Below are 21,558 nucleotides of genomic sequence, written 5' to 3' on the forward strand. Positions count from 1 at the left end.
ACCCCTAGGTTTAATATTTTGTGGAATAACCCTTGTTTGCAATTACAGCTAATAATCGTCTTTTATAAGACCTGATCAGGCCGGCACAGGTCTCTGGAGTTATCTTGGCCCACTCCTCCATGCAGATCTTCTCCAAGTTATCTAGGTTCTTTGGGTGTATCATGTGGACTTAAATCTTGAGCTCCTTCCACAAGTTTTCAATTGGGTTAAGGTCAGGAGACTGACTAGGCCACTGCAACACCTTGATTTTTTCCCTCTTGAACCAGGCCTTGGTTTTCTTGGCTGTGTGCTTTGGGTCGTTGTCTTGTTGGAAGATGAAATGACGACCCATCTTAAGATCCTTGATGGAGGAGCGGAGGTTCTTGGCCAAAATCTCCAGGTAGGCTGTGCTATCCATCTTCCCATGGATGCGGACCAGATGGCCAGGCCCCTTGGCTGAGAAGCAGCCCCACAGCATGATGCTGCCACCACCATGCTTGACTGTAGGGATGGTATTCTTGGGGTCGTATGCAGTGCCATCCAGTCTCCAAACGTCACATGTGGTTGGCACCAAAGATTTCGATCTTGGTCTCATCAGAGCAGAGAACCTTGAACCAGTCTGTCTCAGAGTCCTCCAAGTGATCATGAGCAAACTGTAGACGAGCCTTGACATGACGCTTTGAAAGTAAAGGTACCTTACGGGCTCGTCTGGAACGGAGACCATTGCGGTGGAGTACGTTACTTATGGTATTGACTGAAACCAATGTCCCCACTGCCATGAGATCTTCCCGGAGCTCCTTCCTTGTTGTCCTTGGGTTAGCCTTGACTCTTCGGACAAGCCTGGCCTTGGCACGGGAGGAAACTTTCAAAGGCTTTCCAGGCCGTGGAAGGCTAACAGTAGTTCCATAAGCCTTCCACTTCCGGATGATGCTCCCAACAGTGGAGACAGGTAGGCCCAACTCCTTGGAAAGGGTTTTGTACCCCTTGCCAGCCTTGTGACCCTCCACGATCTTGTCTCTGATGGCCTTGGAATGCTCCTTTGTCTTTCCCATGTTGACCATGTATGAATGCTGTTCACAAGTTTGGGGAGGGTCTTAAATAGTCAGAAAAGGCTGGAAAAAGAGATAATTAATCCAAACACGTGAAGCTCATTTTTTTTGTGCCTGAACTACTTCTTAATACTTTAGGGGAACCAAACAGAATTCTGGTGGTTTGAGGGGTTGAATAATAAATGACCCTCTGAATAAACTTTTCACAATTTAAAAAAAAATTAAACAAAGAAATAACATTCTTTTTTGCTGCAGTGCATTTCACATTTCCAGGCTGATCTACAGTCCAAATGTCACAATGCCAAGTTAATTCCGAATGCGTAAACCTGCTAAATCTGCAGGGGGTTGAATACTACTTGTAGGCACTGTATATGTTGAAAATAGTTATTGTTCTGCCAAAGGGCGAAAAGTATTGTTTATTTCTATCCATGTAGATGCCGTTGTAACTAACATCAAATATCATGCTACATCAGCCAGAAGCAGAAATAATATTGATCCTCTTCATTTAACCCCTTAGATGTGAGTGACCATGGTCACTAAGTGATTTGACAGAGGGAGCTCCCTGGTTAGATCATCATGTCTTCCATGTTACAATGTATGACCTAAGTAATGCAGTCTGCATGAATTGATTCAAAAAGTTATTTATTTTACATTCATTTAATGAACAATTCTGTTTTTCCTTTGAAGGCATTTGTGATAAACCACCTACATTTCATTATGCTGAGTTACAGTCTGGAATCCAACACAATAAGACCTACCTTGTTGGCGACACAGTGGAATACTACTGTAAACGGGGATATTTTTCGAGTGGCACGAGTCATACAATATCTTGTTTGGCAAACTTAACATGGTCAATAATTCCTGAGTTCTGCATTCGTAAGTACTAAAGTTTTTCTTATTCTTATTTAAATTATTTTCTTGTAAAAGTTGTAGAAACGTATTTTAAATTGTCTAAAGCTGGCAATATATATATCAGGCATTTGTTGTCTGAAATCATCAATTTCAGTCATTTCAGATGATGATCAGACATGAAAATACTCCTAACGTCAACTTGACAGCAGAGTTTTTTCTGCCAAAAGAAGATCTGCCCTGATATTCTCAGATTGATCCAGTCTTCAATATTTCTCTGCAATCATTTGCACACTTTAGTCATAGGGAGGAGAGTTGCGAATATTATTCTTCTTCGTTTTAATACTTACCCATAGCCCAACCCATGGCAAGGGCAGGGTTTTGTAAGCTACAACCTCTTTTCTGGCTTTGAACATGTCCAAATTTGTGGGGATTGGGTTAAATATCATGGATTGTTATATTATGTGAATGGGACACATAGATTTAACTATATACAACTTTTGATATATACATTCTATCTTGGAACACAAGGTGTGTCATGGGTATACGTTATATTGGAGTTATCCATATATCGTGACAGAATATCTAAGCTCATTAGGCACACCTACACTTTTCATATAGATGATTTGCAGATAGTACATTGGTTCACAGTGGTGTAACTAAAATCTTGTAGGTACCGGTGCAAAGTTGGTCCTACTGCATAGTCTTAATGAGAGTTAGGGGTTCTGCAGAGGTATCTCAGATACTTAAAAGGGATACAACTTTAATTCCCACGGCTATGGTTATCAAGACTATGTTAGGTCAGCAGCGCAGCCCGGGCATGTAAACAATACTGGGAGCTGCATGCTCGAGGAAAGAGCTGATCTTCAGGGGTCCTAACAGAATAAGAGATATAAGAGATCAGTTGGGGTCTAACACTCAGAGACTCTACTGTTTGAAAGTACTGTGGTGCTTTTGAGAGTGCTTTCACTATATATACCACACAAGATCTGTTTTATAATGACCATGCAATGTGATTACAGCCTGTAATAATAGTGTACAGCTGCTATAAAATAGATGGCATGCGATGTGTATAGTGAAATGGCCCTACACAGTGTAATACAGTCCTATGAAAAAGTTTGGGCACCCCTATTAATCTTAATCATTTTTAGTTCTAAATATTTTGGTGTTGCAACAGCCATGTCAGTTTGATATATCTAATAACTGATGGACACAGTAATATTTCAGGATTGAAATGAGGTTTATTGTACTAACAGAAAATGCGCAATATGCATTAAACCAAAATTTGACCGGTGCAAAAATATGGGCACCTCAACAGCAAAGTGACATTAATATTTAGTACATCCTCCTTTTGCAAAGATAACATCCTCTAGTCGCTTCCTGTAGCTTTTAATCAGTTCCTGGATCCTGGATGAAGGTATTTTGGACCATTTCTTTCTACAAAACAATTCAAGTTCAGTTAAGTTTGATGGTCGCTGAGTATGGACAGCCTGCTCTCAAATGATCTGAAAACAAAGATTGTTCAACATAGTTGTTCAGGGGAAGGATACAAAAAGTTGTCTCAGAGATTTAACCTGTCAGTTTCCACTGTGAGGAACATAGTAAGGAAATGGAAGACCACAGGGACAGTTCTTGTTAAGCCCAGAAGTGGCAGGCCAAGAAAAATATGAGAAAGGCAGAGAAGAAGAATGGTGAGAACAGTCAAGGACAATCCACAGACCACCTCCAAAGAGCTGCAGCATCATCTTGCTGCAGATGGTGTCACTGTGCATCGGTCAACAATACAGCGCACTTTGCACAAGGAGAAGCTGTATGGGAGAGTGATGAGAAAGAAGCCGTTTCTGCAACCACGCCACAAACAGAGTCGCCTGAGGTATGAAAAAGCACATTTGGAGAAGCCAACTTCATTTTGGAAACAAAGATTAAGTTTTTTGGTCATACAAAAAGGCGTTATGCATGGCGTCCAAAAAGAAACAGCATTCCAAGAAAAACACTTGCTACCCACTGTAAAATTTGGTGGAGGTTCCATCATGCTTTGGGGCTGTGTGGCCAATGCCGGCACCGGGAATCTTGTTAAAGTTGAGGGTCGCATGGATTCCACTCAGTATCAGCAGATTCTTGAGAATAATGTTCAAGAATCAGTGACGAAGTTGAAGTTACACCGGGGATGGATATTTCAGCAAGACAATGATCCAAAACACTGCTCCAAATCAACTCAGGCATTCATGCAGAGGAACAATTACAATGTTCTGGAAGGGCCATCCCAGTCCCCAGACCTGAATATCATTGAACATCTGTGGGATGATTTGAAGCGGGCTGTCCATGCTCGGCGACCATCTAACTTAACTGAACTTGAATCGTTTGTCCAAAATACCTTTATCCAGGAACTGATTAAAAGCTACAGGAAGCGTCTAGAGGCTGTTATCTTTGCAAAAGGAGGATCTACTAAATATTAATGTCACTTTTCTGTTGAGGTGCCCATACTTTTGCACCGGTCAAATTTTGGTTTAATGCATATTGCACATTTTCTGTTAGTACAATAAACCTCATTTCAATCCTGAAATATTACTGTGTCCATCAGTTATTAGATATATCAAACTGAAATGGCTGTTGCAAATACCAAAATATTTAGAACTAAAAATGATTAAGATTAATAGGGGTGCCCAAACTTTTTCATAGGACTGTATATTCCCTAGAGATCCCTACAGTATAATATGCTCACAGGGGCCCCACATAGTATAATATGCTCCTTATTAGCCCCACACAGTATAATGTGTTCCACAATGGCCCCCCACACAGTATAATATGCTCCACATTGGTACCCCCACACAGAATAATATGCTCCATAGTTGCCCCCACACAGTATAATATGTTGCACAGTGGCCCACACAAAGTATAATATTCTCCACAGTGGTGCCCCCACACAATATAATATGCTCCACAGTGTTGCCCCCACACAGAATAATATGCACCATAGTGGCCCCCACACCGTATAATGCTCCACATTGGCACCCCCACAAATATAATACTAACAGTGACCAACTGGCACAGGGCCCTGCCTTCAAGGGCTTACAGTCTATGATGGAAGAGGGATAGAGACAGAAGGTGAGAGGAGAGACTGTTCAGGTAGTAGTGTGGTGACAACAGTGTTATTGGAGGTTGTAGGCCTTCCTGAATAGGTGAGTCTTCAGGGCCTTCTTGAAGACTGTGATTGTGGGGGTCAGTCTTATGTGTCTTGGTAAGAAGTTCCAGAGTATGGGTGGATGCACGGGAGAAATCTTGGAGACAGTTGAGTGAAGAGCAGATACGAGCAGAGCGAAGTAGGAGGTCTTTGGAGGATTGCAGGTTGCATGTAGGCAGGTAGCGGGAGATTAGTTCAGAGATATATGGAGGGGACGGGTTGTGGATGGCTTTGTACGTCAGCATTAGTATTTTGAGCTCTATTCACTGGGCAACAGGTGACCCCATATAAATAATAGTTCCTCCATTATAAATAAAATAGTCCCCTTATAAATACTAGTTTCCCAACTTAATGAATTAATAATCAGTAACAGACAGCTGCCTCTGTATGCATAGGGTGAAGGCTGTCAGTAACTTATTGAATCACCTCCTTAGGTAGGGTTCACACTGCCGTTGGTGTCCACACAGAAGGTGTCCATTTAGAAAAAAAATGGACACCTATCATAACAGACACAAACGGACAGTAGCTGATGGCTATCAGTTACTGTCCATTGACCATAGACCTCAATGTAAAAAAAAAAAAAAAAAAAAAAAAAAAGGCACTTACTGTTTGTTTTTTCGAATGGACACAAAAGTCCTGCATGTAGGATTTTTTGTCTCCTTGAAAAACGGATATGGTTGTAAGCAGACACAAACTGACACTAAAGGACAACAGATAAAATCCCATTGAAATGAATTGAAAGTGTAACAGACACAGCTAGTGTCCATTGCTAAAATCTTGAACGGACAGTAGCTACGGACACCAACAGTAGTGAGAACGCCCCTTTAACTTCTCAACACAGGAATACTGACAGGTTATACTTCATCTTTTCCCACAGACCTATTAATAAATCTGTTCAGCACCTTCTGCTATGTGAATATTTAATTATGTGATAGATTCTCTTTGAAGGGATTTCCCAGGAATTTGAAATTGATGACCTATCCATAGGATAGATCATCAATATCAGATTAGTGGGGGTCCAATACCCAGAACCTGGTATAGTAAATTATCGCTTTATTTAGCTGCAGCAAAGATAGCCTGGTGGCCTCGTTGGATGTTGACACATTTGTTGCATTAAGCAGACAGACATGTCATTTCTAGCCAGTGCTGAAATGAGCCAGTCATTTTCCAAATGCTTATGGAAGTATACAGCAGTTAGGAGACTTCTGATGATGCTTGCTATGATTTAGAGTTATACATAAATAGGAAATTGTTTTGAAATGACAAACTAATATGTGTATTATCAATAATAGGGAAGTCTTGTGGACGTCCTCCAACTGTAGAGAACACCATAATTGAAGTAAAAAACTATTTATATGAATCTGAAGCGGTGTACAAATGTAAAAAGGGGTGAGTTCTTTACATTTTTTGATACAACTTTCATTCCAGATTATTTTGCTAAACATTTATCAGAACTAGCAAAAGAGAAAACATCATGTCTGTCTGTGACCGGTATTTGTGTAATGATGTAATACTTCCTATACCTCTGGCCAGTGTAACAAATGTTGTATGTAATATAAGGTTCAGTACTAGGCATCTCCTACAGCCTGGTAATTGGGATACAGAAGTGGAAATCTTCTAAAAATCTTCCAATAATTCAATTAATTGAAAAAGGTTATGCAGATGAGAAGGAGTTACCATCAGGTCAGTTACATATATTAATATATACCCTCTAAGCAAAATTATTTTTTAATGCTCGATCACAGAGCTTCATCAGCAGCTTAAGTGTTTATTATAAAAATTAAAGTACCCTTCTTAATATCTTGTTAAAATTATTAGAAGTAGGCTTGGACTGGTTCACAGGTGTGGGCCCCTTAACCAGGTGGACCCCCAGTTAACCCTGGCATGCCACAATACGCTTGCTGTACTTCATGCAGATACCTAACGTACAATATCTCAACCAGGCTATGCACCAGTATAATACACTCGGTAGATTAAATAAGAAACTACCCAGTTTATTGTTATATTCTGTAGATCCATTGGGCAACTGGTATGACTTCTAGGTGCAGAGTTGAGCCAGGCCAACCAGTACCCTTCCTCCCTGGGCACCATCATCTCAATCACCCTGCCGGGGCTCCAATAACCAATCATGTAGCAGTTTATTGCAGTTACCTGGGATCTGCTTCTGTTTGCACAAATATCACTGACTCACAGTCCTAAGAAGGTCCTAGTTCAAGAGCCAAGCAGCAGATTACTGACAAGAGCCTTGGACAGAGACAGTCAGAGGCAATTGCTAGCGGCAAGCTAGTACTGAAAAATAAATTCATTTTGGTGACATAATAGGAATTTGCGAATGAGTGTCAGGTAATATATTAATGTAGCCATATAGTAGGCCCTAAGAATGAATTTTCTGGCCTACACTGATTAGATTACACCTAATGACTCGTATAAAACTATATAGTCAGTGTTGGACTGGGGTCTAGGGGGCCACAGTAAAATTCATTCTGGGGGCCCACTATACAGCTACATGGCAGCAGCAATACACAGTGAAATAACTGGTTATTGGTGCCCATGCAGTGTGACTGAGAAGATAAGACACAGGAAGAAGAATACTGATTAGTCTGACTTTGTACCAAAATATCATCTCAGTCACATCTACAGTATATAAAAAATGAACTAGGTAGTTTCACCTGCGGGCCAGTCCAAGTCTATGTATAGTAGCAGAACGCTTTCTAATTTCTGTCATTTTAAGTACTGTATTTGGTACATTTTTCATACATAGCATACAACAAACAATCATCAATTTGCATATGAATTTTAAAATGAACTTCCACTTTTTGCTCATGGTTGTCAAGGTATCTAGTCTGTTATCTAATCAATATTTTCTGGAGGGGAGGACGGCTGAGTTCTCTGGATTACTTTCAGAGCTGTAAGAGTAAGTTTACACAGGTTCCGGACCAAAACTTGGGTAGCCGCGACTGGATGCCGATGCAGTGCACCGGCATCCAGTCGCGCACTCCACTCCGGATTAGGCCCAAATGAATAGGCCTAGTTGGGAGGAGGGAGTGTCTTCAGGCGGATGTCGCGAGGCGACTCAGCCTGAGGAATGAGCATATTGCTTTTTTTTTCTGGGAGCCGGAACAAACGGCTCCCAGAAAAAAGAACTGACCGACTCCCATTGATTTCAATGGGAGCCGTCTTTTTGGTCAGGATTTTGAGGCGGATACGGCCTCAAAATCCTGACCAAAATACCCCATGTGAACTTACCCTTATCTTCTGCTCTTTAGTCCGGGTAATCAGGCCAGCTAATTGCAGATTGCTGTGAAAGGCCCAGACAGTGTCTGTTATTTTTCTATATAAACATAAAGATAACATTGAGTTTATTGCAAGTCTATCCTCAGTCCTGGGAGCATGGATAAATTGTTTATCTTTCAAAATCTGTAATAAATTTATAATGCAAAGTAATATACTTACTGTGCATATTATTATTTATTTATTTCAAATGTAGATTGTGAAGCCCCACATAGAGCACACAATATACATTTTTCCCTATCAGTATGTCTTTTTTGGAATATGGGATGGAAATCCAGGCAAACACGGGGAGAACATACAAACTCCTTGCAGATGTTTTTTTGCCCCTGGTGGGATTTGAACACCAGGACTCCAGCGCTGCAAGACTGCAGTGCTAACCACTGAGCCACCGTGTGGCTCCCTTACTGGGCATATTATTTGATATGCATTTGTATTAGATTTTAGTAATCATAATAAATAATCTGTCTTGGTAAAGGCAATGTCTATATCTGCTGAGGTTCTTTATAGTATCCTGGCCATAAAACAGTTAAAGTCTACCCATCACCTATTAGAACAATACAGGAAGTAAGAAGTAGAAACAACAGACAAAGCTGATGAGAGAGGGTGATGGGGAAGCCTCCTTTAACCAGCACCTACAGTATATAGATTTAAGAAAAATGTTATGTACATAAAAAAAGCATAACAAATAATACAAATTTTAACTTTAAGCAGCATAGTTGGGCAATGGTATAGTAAATACATATGTATATGAAATTACTTTGAATGATGAGTTTTCTAAAAAATAAACAATATACGATATTTCTTTAATTCTAGATATAAAATGATCGCCCAAGGCGAACCTCTCAAATGTGGATCAAATAAGAAATGGAATGGTAGTGTGCCTACTTGTCAAGGTAAAATATTAAATATACAAAATTGTGTGGTTAATAACCAAGGTTCACCAAGCGCTGGCAAATGCTAGGAATCAATTACAAACACATAGAATAGCAACTATTGATAACGCTTAAAAGCAAAGCCTATAAATGAGTTAGTACTTTAGTATAGTGTGATTATAGAAAAAATTATCGTCCGGCAATCAAATACTTAAAATGTAACTTTTACTTCATTGATATAAAAAACATAAACATGTTTCAGGAGCAAGAAAAAAGAGGAACAGCTTACGCGTTTCAGGACATGGTGTTGAGTCCCTTAGTCATAGCATCAATCAATCAAATAGTGTGATTATAGTAAAATACAGTAAAATGTACCGGAGCCCACCACCCAGGCTCTGGGAACTGTGGTTTTAACCACAATTATCTTCTAGCTGATAGTCTTTTCTGATTATCCTCCTGATGGGCTCCATTTACCAGAGAGTGAAACGCGTAGTGGTATTAGAAAAGAAACAGAAACTACGATACTAGCAGGGACACTCTACCTGAATGATCTGAGTAGCGGTGAATAGTGTTATGGACAGAGGTGGGGTTATGAATGGAGGGAGAGCTTGAGCTGTATATGGGTTGACATTGCCTACTTTAGCCCACACTCATGATAGACTCCTCATCTGTAATTTGTTCCCGCTGCTTCATAGAAGATCGATACCAGATGGGTCACCCTGTGACTTACTAGCTATTTCATAAGTCAGTGTTCCAACTATTTATCAGGCCTTTTTTCTGGTCTTGTCAGGGGCAGACATTGGCTTATAGGATAGCTACCTTGCAACAACTGATGTACACAACCTTCCTTACTTATTTGGAAAGAAATCTTATTAACATGCCTGACTGCTAGGGTTGGGGATCTTGCCGGGTGGAGAGCAAAGAGTTGACTCCCTCTAGTCATAATGCAATATTAATGTTGCCCTAACATATCCCTTCCAGTCATGTAGATTTCAATCCCGGACTACCACAGGTCTGGAGGATTAGATCAGTAGGGGTTTTAGAGGCTGGGGCCACATGTTTTAATTATTTACATTAAAAGTTATATTTTAATTATCCTGTTCTTTTAATTTTGAGGACCCCTTAGTGTTATCGCTTGGAACCTACAGTTAACCTGCCATGAAACTGTGGCCTCAGATAATATCCCCTGGCATAAACTGAGGAGCAGTATTTTTTTAATTAGCTGCTACCTATCAGATTATTCCGACAGAGAGTGAACCATATTTTCTCACCAATCCCTGCTCCTGTCTAGTCCAGCTTCCACCTCTTCCTCCAGAGGGCACTACAGCATTAGCATTTAGTGAAGGCCAGACACATTAGGAGCTGAGATTAGTGAATAAAACTTAAGACTGCCATCTGTTGGAATAAACCATTACGTAGTCAGTGAACTTGTGCGGCAGCAGGGGAGGTGACTAAAAACAACAAATAGATGCCCATGAGAGGTTAGTATAACGGTTTACTTTTACTCACCTCCCCTTATATACTCTACTCTAGGATCTGAAGAGACCTCAAAGCATAATTGTGCTTCATAAGTGACAAACCAACCCAGAATTTCCCAAATTTTCGGGTTAGAAGACTATCATATAACTGTGTGTGTATGCGTGGGGGAGGAAGGCAGTGTAATGTGTTTGGACCAAAAAGAGTGTAATAATGGATGTAATCAGGGCCGGCGTCAGCGCACGGCATAGTCGGGCAAGTGCCGGGGCCCACAGACAACGACGGACGCCGACGAGCTGAATACATAGGCGATTAAAGCAGGAGCTGTGAGCTCAGCTCCTGCTTTAACGCTGCGGCCCGGCTTGCGTGTGCAGGCGCGATGTGATGACATCATCGCACCTACAACTATGTGAATGGAGTGAGAGAGCGGAGAGAGGAGAGAGCGATGGAAGATGAGTGTGTTTGTTTTGTATTAAATATTAAGGTGGAACATAATGAAGGGGGCCCATGAAACTGGGGGGCAAATGAAGGGGAGGGGGGGGAACGGCATGACACTGGGGAAGATGAAGGGGGTGGGGAATGAATGACATGACACTGGGGCAGAGACGGGGGGACATAAAACTGGGCAGATGAATGGGGAGGGGGGGGGGAGCGGCATGAAACTGGGGACAGAGATGGAGGGGGTCCAATGAAACTGGCGGGCAAATGAAGGGGGGGGGACGGCTTGACACTGGGGCAGATGGGGGGGTGGAATAGCATGACACTGGGGCAGAGACAGGGGATATGAAACTGTGGGCAGATGAAGGGGGAGAACGGCATGAAACTGGGGACAGAGATGGAGGGGGGGGACATGAAACTGGAGGCAGAGGAAGTGTATATCAAACTGGGGAGAGATGGAGGGGGGGCATATAATTTACGGGTGACTAGGAGGATTATACTGTGTAGGAGCACATGATAAATGAATGAGAATGGGCGGAGTCAACATAAGTGGGTGGAGCTAAATTTGCTGCGGTGAGGACTAAAAAAAAAAAATAATATATATATATATATATATATATATATATTTAGGCTGGGGGAAGTGAAAAATAACCCCCCCCCCCCCCCCACAAGAAAAAAAACAAAAACACACTCTCGCCTGTCTCCGGTGTCTCCCACCTGTGACGTCCCTGGGTCCTTTCCTTAGGCCAATCAGTGGCTTCAGCGGAAGGGACACAAGACGTCATAGCTGGCTAGGACTTCCGGCAAAAAAATACAATGGAGCAGCAGGACCAGACCACACTGGGATGTAAGTATGGGGGGGAGGGGTTATTTTTTTTCACCATCCCTGGTCTAATTTTAAAAAAAATTAGGCTGGACTAGCAGAATTTCCACTAGCAGAATTTTCCACTAGTGGAAAATTCCACACCAAATTCCTCACCATTTTCCTCCATGTAAATGGACCCTAAAGGTTTTCTGAAGTTTAGGCATTGTTTTTATTGGGGGATATCTCCATTATACATACCATATAGTATAGTATGGAGCTACAAGGACTCAGTCTGGCTTTGTACATACTTTATACACATGGTTCTGGCATTTGCATGAGGTCTAATAAAAAAAAAAATGTTTCTGTGATATGACATAATAAACTTGTTTATTTTCTTTTTTTTTTTGCTGGCAGCGTAATGTCAATCCAACACTGAGCCATAGACAGATTAATGTGTGACAATCTGGTTGCTAGGGAGAGCTAATGGCTTAAGACTCTACACACCTATATGGTGGTCTCTCCTTAAGGAGTAACGATATCCCCCCCGACCCAATCTGGTTTAGGGATACACTGCCTAACAACCACAGTCTTTTCTATACAGCCATCAGATGGCATGTGCCTAAAACTTGTCTCAAATGACTTATGTCTATAGTAAATATAGTATTCACCGACAAGGATGTATTATTCAGTTTAGTTGACATTAGTTAAGACCAAACTTCGTGGATTCCAATAAGGGAGTAGGCTGAGATTGGTGGGGATGATGGAGGGAATGGCGTTATAAAAGCATGTCGAAGCTGAATGTACTTAAATCCCTCGGTTTGACTGTGGAGGAAAGTTAATATTTCATCATGTGACAAATCTTTTAACCATAATTTTATGGGGATCTGGCAGCACTGTTTCTTCATGGGGAGAGTGCCAAGAAGCCGTAAAGCCTTATAGCCTTCGCAAATATACAAAATAGCTCTCCTATCAAATATGAAAGGAAAACTGTGTTCCACCTCCTTCTGTTGGAAGACCGCTATTCTGATAGTCAGTGTCCAACTATTTATCAGGCGTATTTTCTGGTCTAGTCAGGGGCAGACATTGGCTTATAGGATAGCTACCTTGCAACAACTGATGTACACAACCTTCCTTACTTATTTGGAAAGAAATCTTATTAAGATACCTTCATTTTTGAATGTCCATTTTACATTACGTTACATATTCTAAGATCAAACATATCTTTGCGATTTGTTGTATTTACTTTACTGAATATAACAATGTTTTTTTGGTTTATTTCTCAGTCCAAAAGTGTTTACCACCTAAGGATGTTAAATATGGATCGTATAGCCCTAAGAAAGATGAGTACACTTATGGCGAAACTGTGACATACACATGTAACACATCAGCACTTATCGGAAAAGCTTCAGCGTTCTGCGTAGATGAAGGAAAATGGTCATCTGATGCACCACAATGTAGAGGTCAGCCACTTACCTTTATTTATTTGTCAAGAAAATAGGAAGAATATGCAAATCTGTATTCCATGATGTAATTAGAAATACAGTGCCTCAGTCATGCAGCCCAATAGAGGGCGCTCCCTGAGGATATGCAAATCTGTCTTCCATGATGTAATTAAGAAGACAGTTCTCTCTGCACCGGGCTGAAGAGATCCAGTGAGATCGAAACAGCTGTCCTCGGCTGAGAGACTGTACTTGGTAAAAGCCCACATCATTGCATTGCAGCAAAGGCCTCTGGGAAGGTCAGGCATGATGTTATTATTAATTATTATTATTATTGTTTATTTATATAGCACCATTAATTCCATGGTGCTTTACATTTGGGGGTTACATACAATACACAAAATATACAGGTACATATCATACTAACAGTGATCGGCTGGCACAGTGGGGTAGAGGGCCCTGCCCGCGAGGGCTTACAATCTATGAGGGAAGGGGGGACAATCTATGAGGGAAGGGGGGGGTGCTCTCTATTGGGCTGCATGACTGAGGCACTGTATTCCTAATTACATCATGGAATACAGATTTGCATATTCTTCCCATGTTTCTTTGCACAGTGGAGCGCTAACGGCTTAATAAAACTCCACACACCTAAATGGTGGCCTCTCGCTAAGGAGTGACAATATCCCCTTAACTCAGGAAAATAGCTTATAATACGTATGTAGGTTTATATAACTCTTTAACAGGCTGGGGCCATATTTGCATAGTTGGTGCCCCCATTCTACATAAGGGGGTGTCTAAGGGGGGGGGGGGGGGTGATTGCCCAGCTACAGACAGCATGTAGTTTGTTTATATCATTCTGATTGGTGGAGCAGCATACATGACTTTCTCCACCAATCAGAGGCAAGCAAACTACATGCTATCTGTAGCTGGCACTGCTGAGGAGAAAAATGTGCTGAATTGATCCCACTCAATTCATCACTGGTCTGCAGTGGAGCCATGCCTTGTTCACATAAGTCCCATGAATTAATCTCTTGTGGTGGGGGCCGAAGAGGAAAGGAAGACAATATTTTATATTCTCTCTTCACTGTCCCCACAGCCTGTTAGAGTTACTGGGAAGCAGGCAAATATAGGGAAACATTCTATGTATGTTGTCTCTATGTATCAAATATCTACCGTATTTTTCAGACTATAACAAGCACTTTTCCCCCCCAAATTTGGGAGGAAATGGGTGTGCGTCTTATAGTCCGAATGTAGACTATAAGAAGGGGTGGAGGAGCGGAACTGCAGCATAGCCACGCTCCTGCCACCGCTGGTTTTCTGCAGCAGCAGGAGTGTGGCAATGCTGCGGACCCCAGCACTTGTCCTGGCGGCTAAAACCTTCCCGGCATTCGCGGTGCTATTACGGCTCCCGGAAAAAAGAACTGAACAGCTCCCATTAAAATCAATGGGAGCAGTCTTTTTGGTCAGGATTTTGAGGTGGATACGGCCTCAAAATTTTGACCAAAAAAACCCATATGAACTTACCCTTATAGTCCAGTGCGTCTTAGAGTCTTAAAAATACAGTATTTATGTATCTGACTGTATGCATGTATCTTGGTATCTAATATATCTCTGTATCTATCTATATAATATTTCTATATATCTTCTGTTGAATTGCCTAATATAAGGATCCCCCCGAAAAAATCATGTGCACAGCAAAGCCGGCTGCTACCTCTGCTGTTGTGTCCACTGTCCCTGCTGCTGTAGGATGAGCTCTCCCAGTTCATCCCAGAGGCAGCAGCCGGCATACAGAAGAGACAGCAACTGGCTTTGCTGTGCACACGGAGCACAGAGCACGGCATCCAGCCGGTTGCTGTGTCAGTGAAGTGGGGATCGCTAAGCCCCACCCACCACTGCTGGGACGAACAGCAGCACCAGCGCTGCTAGGAAGATGGGAAAGGTAAGTAGGATACCTTACCCCCCCCTCCCCTACACTACATACAACTGGCAGTTATGCTGACGCTCCACTAAGGAAGTGCCGGTATGACTGCCGGTTGTAATAAAGACATCCCCCAAAAATAAGACAGGTCCTATTTTTAGGGCGACAATTTAATATAAGACACTGTCTTATTTTCGGGGAAACACGTTACATAATGACACTCATCCCCGACACCCACTAGGATCAGTTTTCCATATCAACACTGGGAGACTATGCTAAATCTATGCAGATATTGCCTTTGGTAACTTTCAAAGCCAGGACTCTAGTGCTGTAGGGCAACAGTGCTAACCAGTGAGCCACAATGCTGCTCTAGTCCTCTTCTTTACCACTTTATTTGAAGGGGCTATCCAGGGATTAATAATTTACTTAGCAGATCCCAGGGATTGCTGATGATGGACCCCTCTCTGTGCTGTGGAAGTTGGCTTACTAATAACCTGTGAGATCGGGGGAGGAGGGGGCAGAGACACCCTGAGTGTCTCAGATTAGAGGCACCATTTGGCTGTGGGGCTGGCTGACTACAATGAGATCGGAGAAGAAGTGGGCTGAATGAACCAGGGCGTGGAGCAATCCAGTGAGCTGAGTGCTGTTGGAAACCCCCGGGTCCATCAAAAAAAAAAAAAATCAAAACCCCAGGTCTGTGAAAACATGTAATGACAAAAAACAATCCAACAATAATAAATTGATAGCAACCTGTTTGGAAACTAAGGAGCCTTGTACAGATCTGTGGTTTTCAGTCACCCCATGTTTTTCTACCCTAAAGATACTGAAGTTTTAATGCAATGGTAAATTACATTTTGATACATCTTTCACAGACGCCTGTACAGTTCCTCCTGAACTCGACTTTGCAGTCCTGGGGGAAGAATTTAAGCAGTTTACATTCTTTGACATTGGAATAACCGTGCAGTATAGATGTCGTCCAGGATTTGTTCGTGTTAATCACAAGAACAATACACTAAAATGTCTCAATGACGGCACATGGTCACAGCATGCGTTATTTTGCACACGTAAGTCTATCTTACCACATTTCTACTTGATGCATTAATTATATAATAAAATATGTGGATTTATTTTCTATTCAGAAAGGAGACTCTTCATCCTTTATGTTGTTATAGAGGATGTATAAGGTTAACTTTAATGGGACTAAGCTGCGTATTGGCCAGGAATGGCGCTCCCAGCCAATACTCCCTAGATGTTCAATTTTAAAGTTTTCTAAGTTTAAGTTCTGCAACAGTACAGTCAAAGCATAAATATGAATTTATGTGATTACAGCCATATCATGTGCAAAACCATTAAATATCAATCATGGAAGGATGGAATTTGACGACTTGACTTTCGGTTCAAGAGTCAACTACACTTGTGATCCAGGGTAAGTGAATTTTTCAGAATTTGCCATTGGTTTTTATTATAAAATTTCTTTTAAAATATTCATGCCAGGAGACAATTGATAGTCAATTCATTATTGTATATTCGGGACAGGTTACAATCTAAAATTGCTAATTTGCGTGGAAAAATAGATTGACAAATTACTGAAAAACAGATTTGAGATAGCACATCAGTCATTTCTACTAAATAATAAACTGTATGGTAAAAGCTAATATGCTTAAAAATATGGATGTGGCTATTTATAGTTACTAGAGATGAGTGAACACCGTTCGGTCGAATACATATTCGATCGAATATCAGGCCGTTCGAGGTATTGGATTACAATCGAATACAAGGCCGCAAACGCAGTAAAAATTTGTATCCCCCTCCCACCTTCCCTGGCGCGTTTTTTTGCACCAATAACGCAGGGGAGGTGGGACAGGAACTGCGACAATGGAGGCAGTACATTGGCTGCCGAAATCAGTTGACCTCCAATTTAGACGAATGGTGGATTTAACATTCGATTAATTTGAGACTGTGAACTATGTGACTGTGAGACAGGGACAGATCTACAGGCAGGGTTAGCTAGGGATTACCTTTATTTAGGGAGGAATGTTACTCACCCAGCTCTTTGGGGCTCTATCTTGTTGGGATCCCTGTCAGCTTGCGATATGCGCGAGCTGACTTTTTCCCATAGGAATGCATTGACCAGCGTTGATTGGCCAGTGTAGGAGGAGTAGCTGAAGGGATGGTTGGCAGTAGAGCAGATCTGTGTGTGTGACAGGAGGAGTAGCTGGAGGGATGGTTGGCAGTAGCGCAGAGCTGTGTGTGTGACAGGAGGAGTAGCTGGAGGGATGGTTGGCAGTAGCGCAGAGCTGTGTGTGTGACAGGAGGAGTAGCTGGAGGGATGGTTGGCAGTAGCGCAGAGCTGTGTGTGTGACAGGAGGAGTAGCTGGAGGGATGGTTGGCAGTAGAGCAGTGTGTGTGCAAGGAAATGGAGAAATGTCTGATTTGCCACTTTGATTTGAGGAAAAAGTCTAAAAAATTGACAACTTGGTTTTCTTGTTGTGCCACACTACATGAAGATTGTTATAAAGTGGATGGATGTCCGCAATGCGAGGAAGACTAGCCATATTCATTGTAACATAAATGTCTTAATAAAGTGAAAATTTACTGGGATAAATATGATACATCTGCAGTTCATTTAAGTTTATAGGCACGGTACTACCTATGGATAACCAGTAGTTTAAAGGTACGGACGGCACCTAAAAATAGCCAGTAGTCCATAGGTACGACCTAAAAATAGACAGTTTTTTATAGGTACAGTACCTATAAATAGCCACATCCTAAAAATATTACATGAAAATGCACTGAAAACCATCTACAACTGTAACAAACAAGTAGCTTTCCTGCAACATGGTACCTAAGGGTCCATTCACACGGAGTAAACGCACGTTCATTTTAGCAAAATACATGTATAAAGAATACACGTGTAAAAATAAGACTCCCATTGACATTTTACACGTGTATTTTGTTTTTTTTCATGTGTAAAAAAGGTCATTGAAGTCAATATGAGTCTTATTTTTTTACTCGTGTATTTTGGCAAAATACACGCGCGGTTACTCCATGTGAACGGACCCTGAGCGCGCGTTTACTCCGTGTGAATGTACCCTTAAGCCCAAATTTTCATTAGGTTTTTTAAATAACTGAATTTTTTTCATCAATGTCACTTTCTCTTATTATTCTATATTCAAGATATACAATGGTCTCAAAAAGAAATTACAGAGTATGTCAAGCAGATCGGACTTGGAGTGGTAAACCCCCAGTATGCAAAGGTAAAGTACCAATAGACACTTAAGTAGTAAACAGATAAGAGGATGTGTTACATGTTAAAAACTAGAGGCAAGATAATAAATGATGTAGTGTCCCACAGAAACACTACCTGAAATGTTGCTACCTACCATTTTTGAAAGTTGCATTGTGATTAGTTACTATTGGCAACTAAGGCCGGGGCCCAACATTTTACAAATACAGTCTAGCGAATCCCATCCACCCACTGCAGAGAAATATGCGCAGCAGGCACGCTGTGATTTCCAAAACCGTTGCGGTGGACTCTGATGGTGGAGCGCCAAAGCATGAATAAAGGGACAGACCCCACACTAATTCGTGACGCCAAGAATCTGCCCACTGAAATTATGAGCCTCATCTCATTTTTATTTATCCCTGACCTGCACGCTATTTCACACCTGTGATCTAATTTTTTGGTCAGTATTGATGGGGATACAGGAGAGGGAAGAGTAATGGTGACATTATGCTTTGGAAGCGGTGAAACGGAACGTCACCGGGTTATCAGAAAGTGTAATTATAGGGAAATTGTAATTATAGATTTTTTTTTTTTTTAAAAATTAAAAAGTAAATTAAAAGTTAGGCAGGGGGAAGAAGTTTAGTTTAGGAGTTAATTCTCAGTTTATCCTGGACAACCCCTTTAAGGATGGACACAGTGTACACTTTAAAAACGACCTTTCACCAACTCCACCATCTCCTGAACTTTGCATCCATTAGTAAGCACCACTCCATTGACTCTTGGGCAGTTGAGATTTTATTATCTAGCCCCTGTCATCCCTTAGCAATAAGTGCAGTTAGTTTTGGTGCTTGAAATGATAATTTTTCTCCTGTCAAGGGGGTGGTGTCAGACAGGCCAACAGTGTCACAACTCAGAATCACAGTCCCTTGTCTGCTCTGGCTCAAAACCACCCTCTAGACAATAGAAGTAGGGTATAAGAATTAGCGTAGCTAAAAAAAAAAAAAAAATCCACCTGAACCATAATAGGCTTAGAGCAGTGTCTATTTATGGGGCTTTCAAGGACTTATACATTGATTTATGTAGTCAGTGCTGATCTGATACCGAGGACCCCAAAGCTGAACTGTTTGAAGAGGCACTGTGGCCTCATGGTGCTGATAATATTATACTCATTGGTCACATGGTACAGCGGCAGATCAATCCCAGTGAATGGGCTGAGCTGCAATATCACGCACAGTCCCTGCTCTGAATATTCAGTGAAGATGCTGCAATATTCATCCAAATGGTACCTACTCTTCAACCAGCTGATCTGAAGGATAAGTCACCAATATATAGGTCATGGGAGAAAAAAAAAAAACTGGAACTGGAGTGGGTGAAGGTAGTTAGGGACATCCTTAATGGTTAGCTGAAAATTCAAAGCTTATTACATAAATTAAAATACTTTTCTTTTATGGAAACAAGCCAGAATGGATATTGCAGACTGATACAATTGATATTTCTATTTCACAGAACCTGTGTGTGAACACATCTGGGAATTGCAAGAAGAAGCTCGGAGATGTACTTCTACTCCAGATGAATGGATTAAGTATCTGCAAGTGCAGTACCTCTACCTGCAGATAGAGAACATGAAGCTGGATATTGAAATTAAGAAGAGGCAATTGATCAGAATGGGCTAAAATACATTTTTGTTACTCTGTTTTTAAGATTTCCTAATGCAAAAAAAATAGCAGTTCAAGTAATTAGCTATGTAGTATTAGGTAAACTTGCTTACTTTATGTAAAAGATATATCACATTAAACTTGCATTTATACTGTTGTGTATTTACTTATATAGAGCTTATCTTTGTTTTCTAAAGTCTTATGGTGGTGCCACACCAAGCTCTGATCACAGTAGAGTCTGTGGTGCTTTCACAGTCCATACAGTAAGTGATACTATATTTTTTTGTATGTAATTCTGGCAGGCATGACTATACAATGGTAACCAAACAGCAGAGAAAAGCCCAAGTGACCATAAGGGAGAGCCAGGAACAATGTACTGCAAGCAGCAAAAACACAAGTAAAAGAACAAACATACAATCTATGAGCACAGTTGGGGAAGTTGCTTCTTATTTGTCTTTGACTAGTATCCTATCTGTTATCACTCAAGAAGCTAGAAGTAGATACAAGTACTAGAAGACTATTTTCTTACATTATTGACTGAAATTTGGAAAATGCCCAGTCCCTTACAAAGAGCAACAGTTTGTGGAAGCTGTGAGGAGAATCAACACCACCCCCCTCTATTCTCTGTGTGAAGACAGAACAGAACCTCCCCCCACCACTCACTGTGAATATGTCTTTTTTTTAATCTAAAGTGTGTATGGAAGGACCTTGGCTAGCAACAAATTTGGCACACAGATACTTCAGGTGTCCGGGAAGGCTTAAGACGAGAATCCAACTCACTCGGACACACCGTTCCGGAGATACAGCTTTCCCAATACCCTGACCCCCCATTAGCCAAAACAAACCGACAAGTCTTTCAACTGCAATACACACGGTCACTCCACATGTACGATCCAACACTGATATGCAAACTGAGGTACACACATCAGAGGAATAGATACACAGATCAGCACACAGTATCAGATATCAGAGGATTAGATACACGCGTCTGCACACAGTTCCACACGCCAGAGGATTAAATACGCACATCTGCTCAAAGTACCGCACGCTGAAGGATTAGATACACAGGTCAGAGGATTAGATATGCGTGTCTGCACATAGTTCCACAACCCAAAGGATTAGATATGCACGTCTGCACACAGTACCACACGCTGAAGGATTAGATACACAGGTCAGCACACAGTATCACACGCCAGAGGATTAGATACGCGCGTCTGCACACAGTTTCACATGCCAAAGTAATAGATACGCGAGTCTGAACACAGTTCCACATGCCAGGAGATTAGATACGCGTGTCTGCACAAAGTACCACACGTCAGAGGATTAGATACACAGCTCAGTACACAATATCACATTCCAGAGGATTAGATACGCGCATCT

General features: G+C 41.4%; 1 protein-coding gene across 3 annotated transcripts in view; it reads left to right on the forward strand.

Annotated features, from left to right (window-relative positions):
* Positions 1 to 20,234, forward strand: part of LOC142194776 (complement receptor type 1-like) — a 114,184-nt gene extending 93,950 nt beyond the window's left edge. For all 3 annotated transcript variants that reach the window (XM_075264121.1, XM_075264122.1, XM_075264123.1), the window contains 8 exons: positions 1,716 to 1,904; positions 6,351 to 6,447; positions 9,163 to 9,242; positions 13,224 to 13,400; positions 16,170 to 16,361; positions 16,627 to 16,723; positions 18,475 to 18,554; positions 20,030 to 20,234. In XM_075264121.1, the coding sequence (XP_075120222.1) occupies positions 1,716 to 1,904; positions 6,351 to 6,447; positions 9,163 to 9,242; positions 13,224 to 13,400; positions 16,170 to 16,361; positions 16,627 to 16,723; positions 18,475 to 18,554; positions 20,030 to 20,196 (1,079 nt within the window). In that variant the 3' untranslated portion in view covers positions 20,197 to 20,234. The remainder of the gene's footprint in view (positions 1 to 1,715; positions 1,905 to 6,350; positions 6,448 to 9,162; positions 9,243 to 13,223; positions 13,401 to 16,169; positions 16,362 to 16,626; positions 16,724 to 18,474; positions 18,555 to 20,029) is intronic.
* Positions 20,235 to 21,558: the final 1,324 nt, after the last annotated feature.

This window comes from Leptodactylus fuscus, chromosome 2 (genome assembly GCF_031893055.1).
Source record: "Leptodactylus fuscus isolate aLepFus1 chromosome 2, aLepFus1.hap2, whole genome shotgun sequence".
Classification (NCBI taxonomy): domain Eukaryota; kingdom Metazoa; phylum Chordata; class Amphibia; order Anura; family Leptodactylidae; genus Leptodactylus; species Leptodactylus fuscus.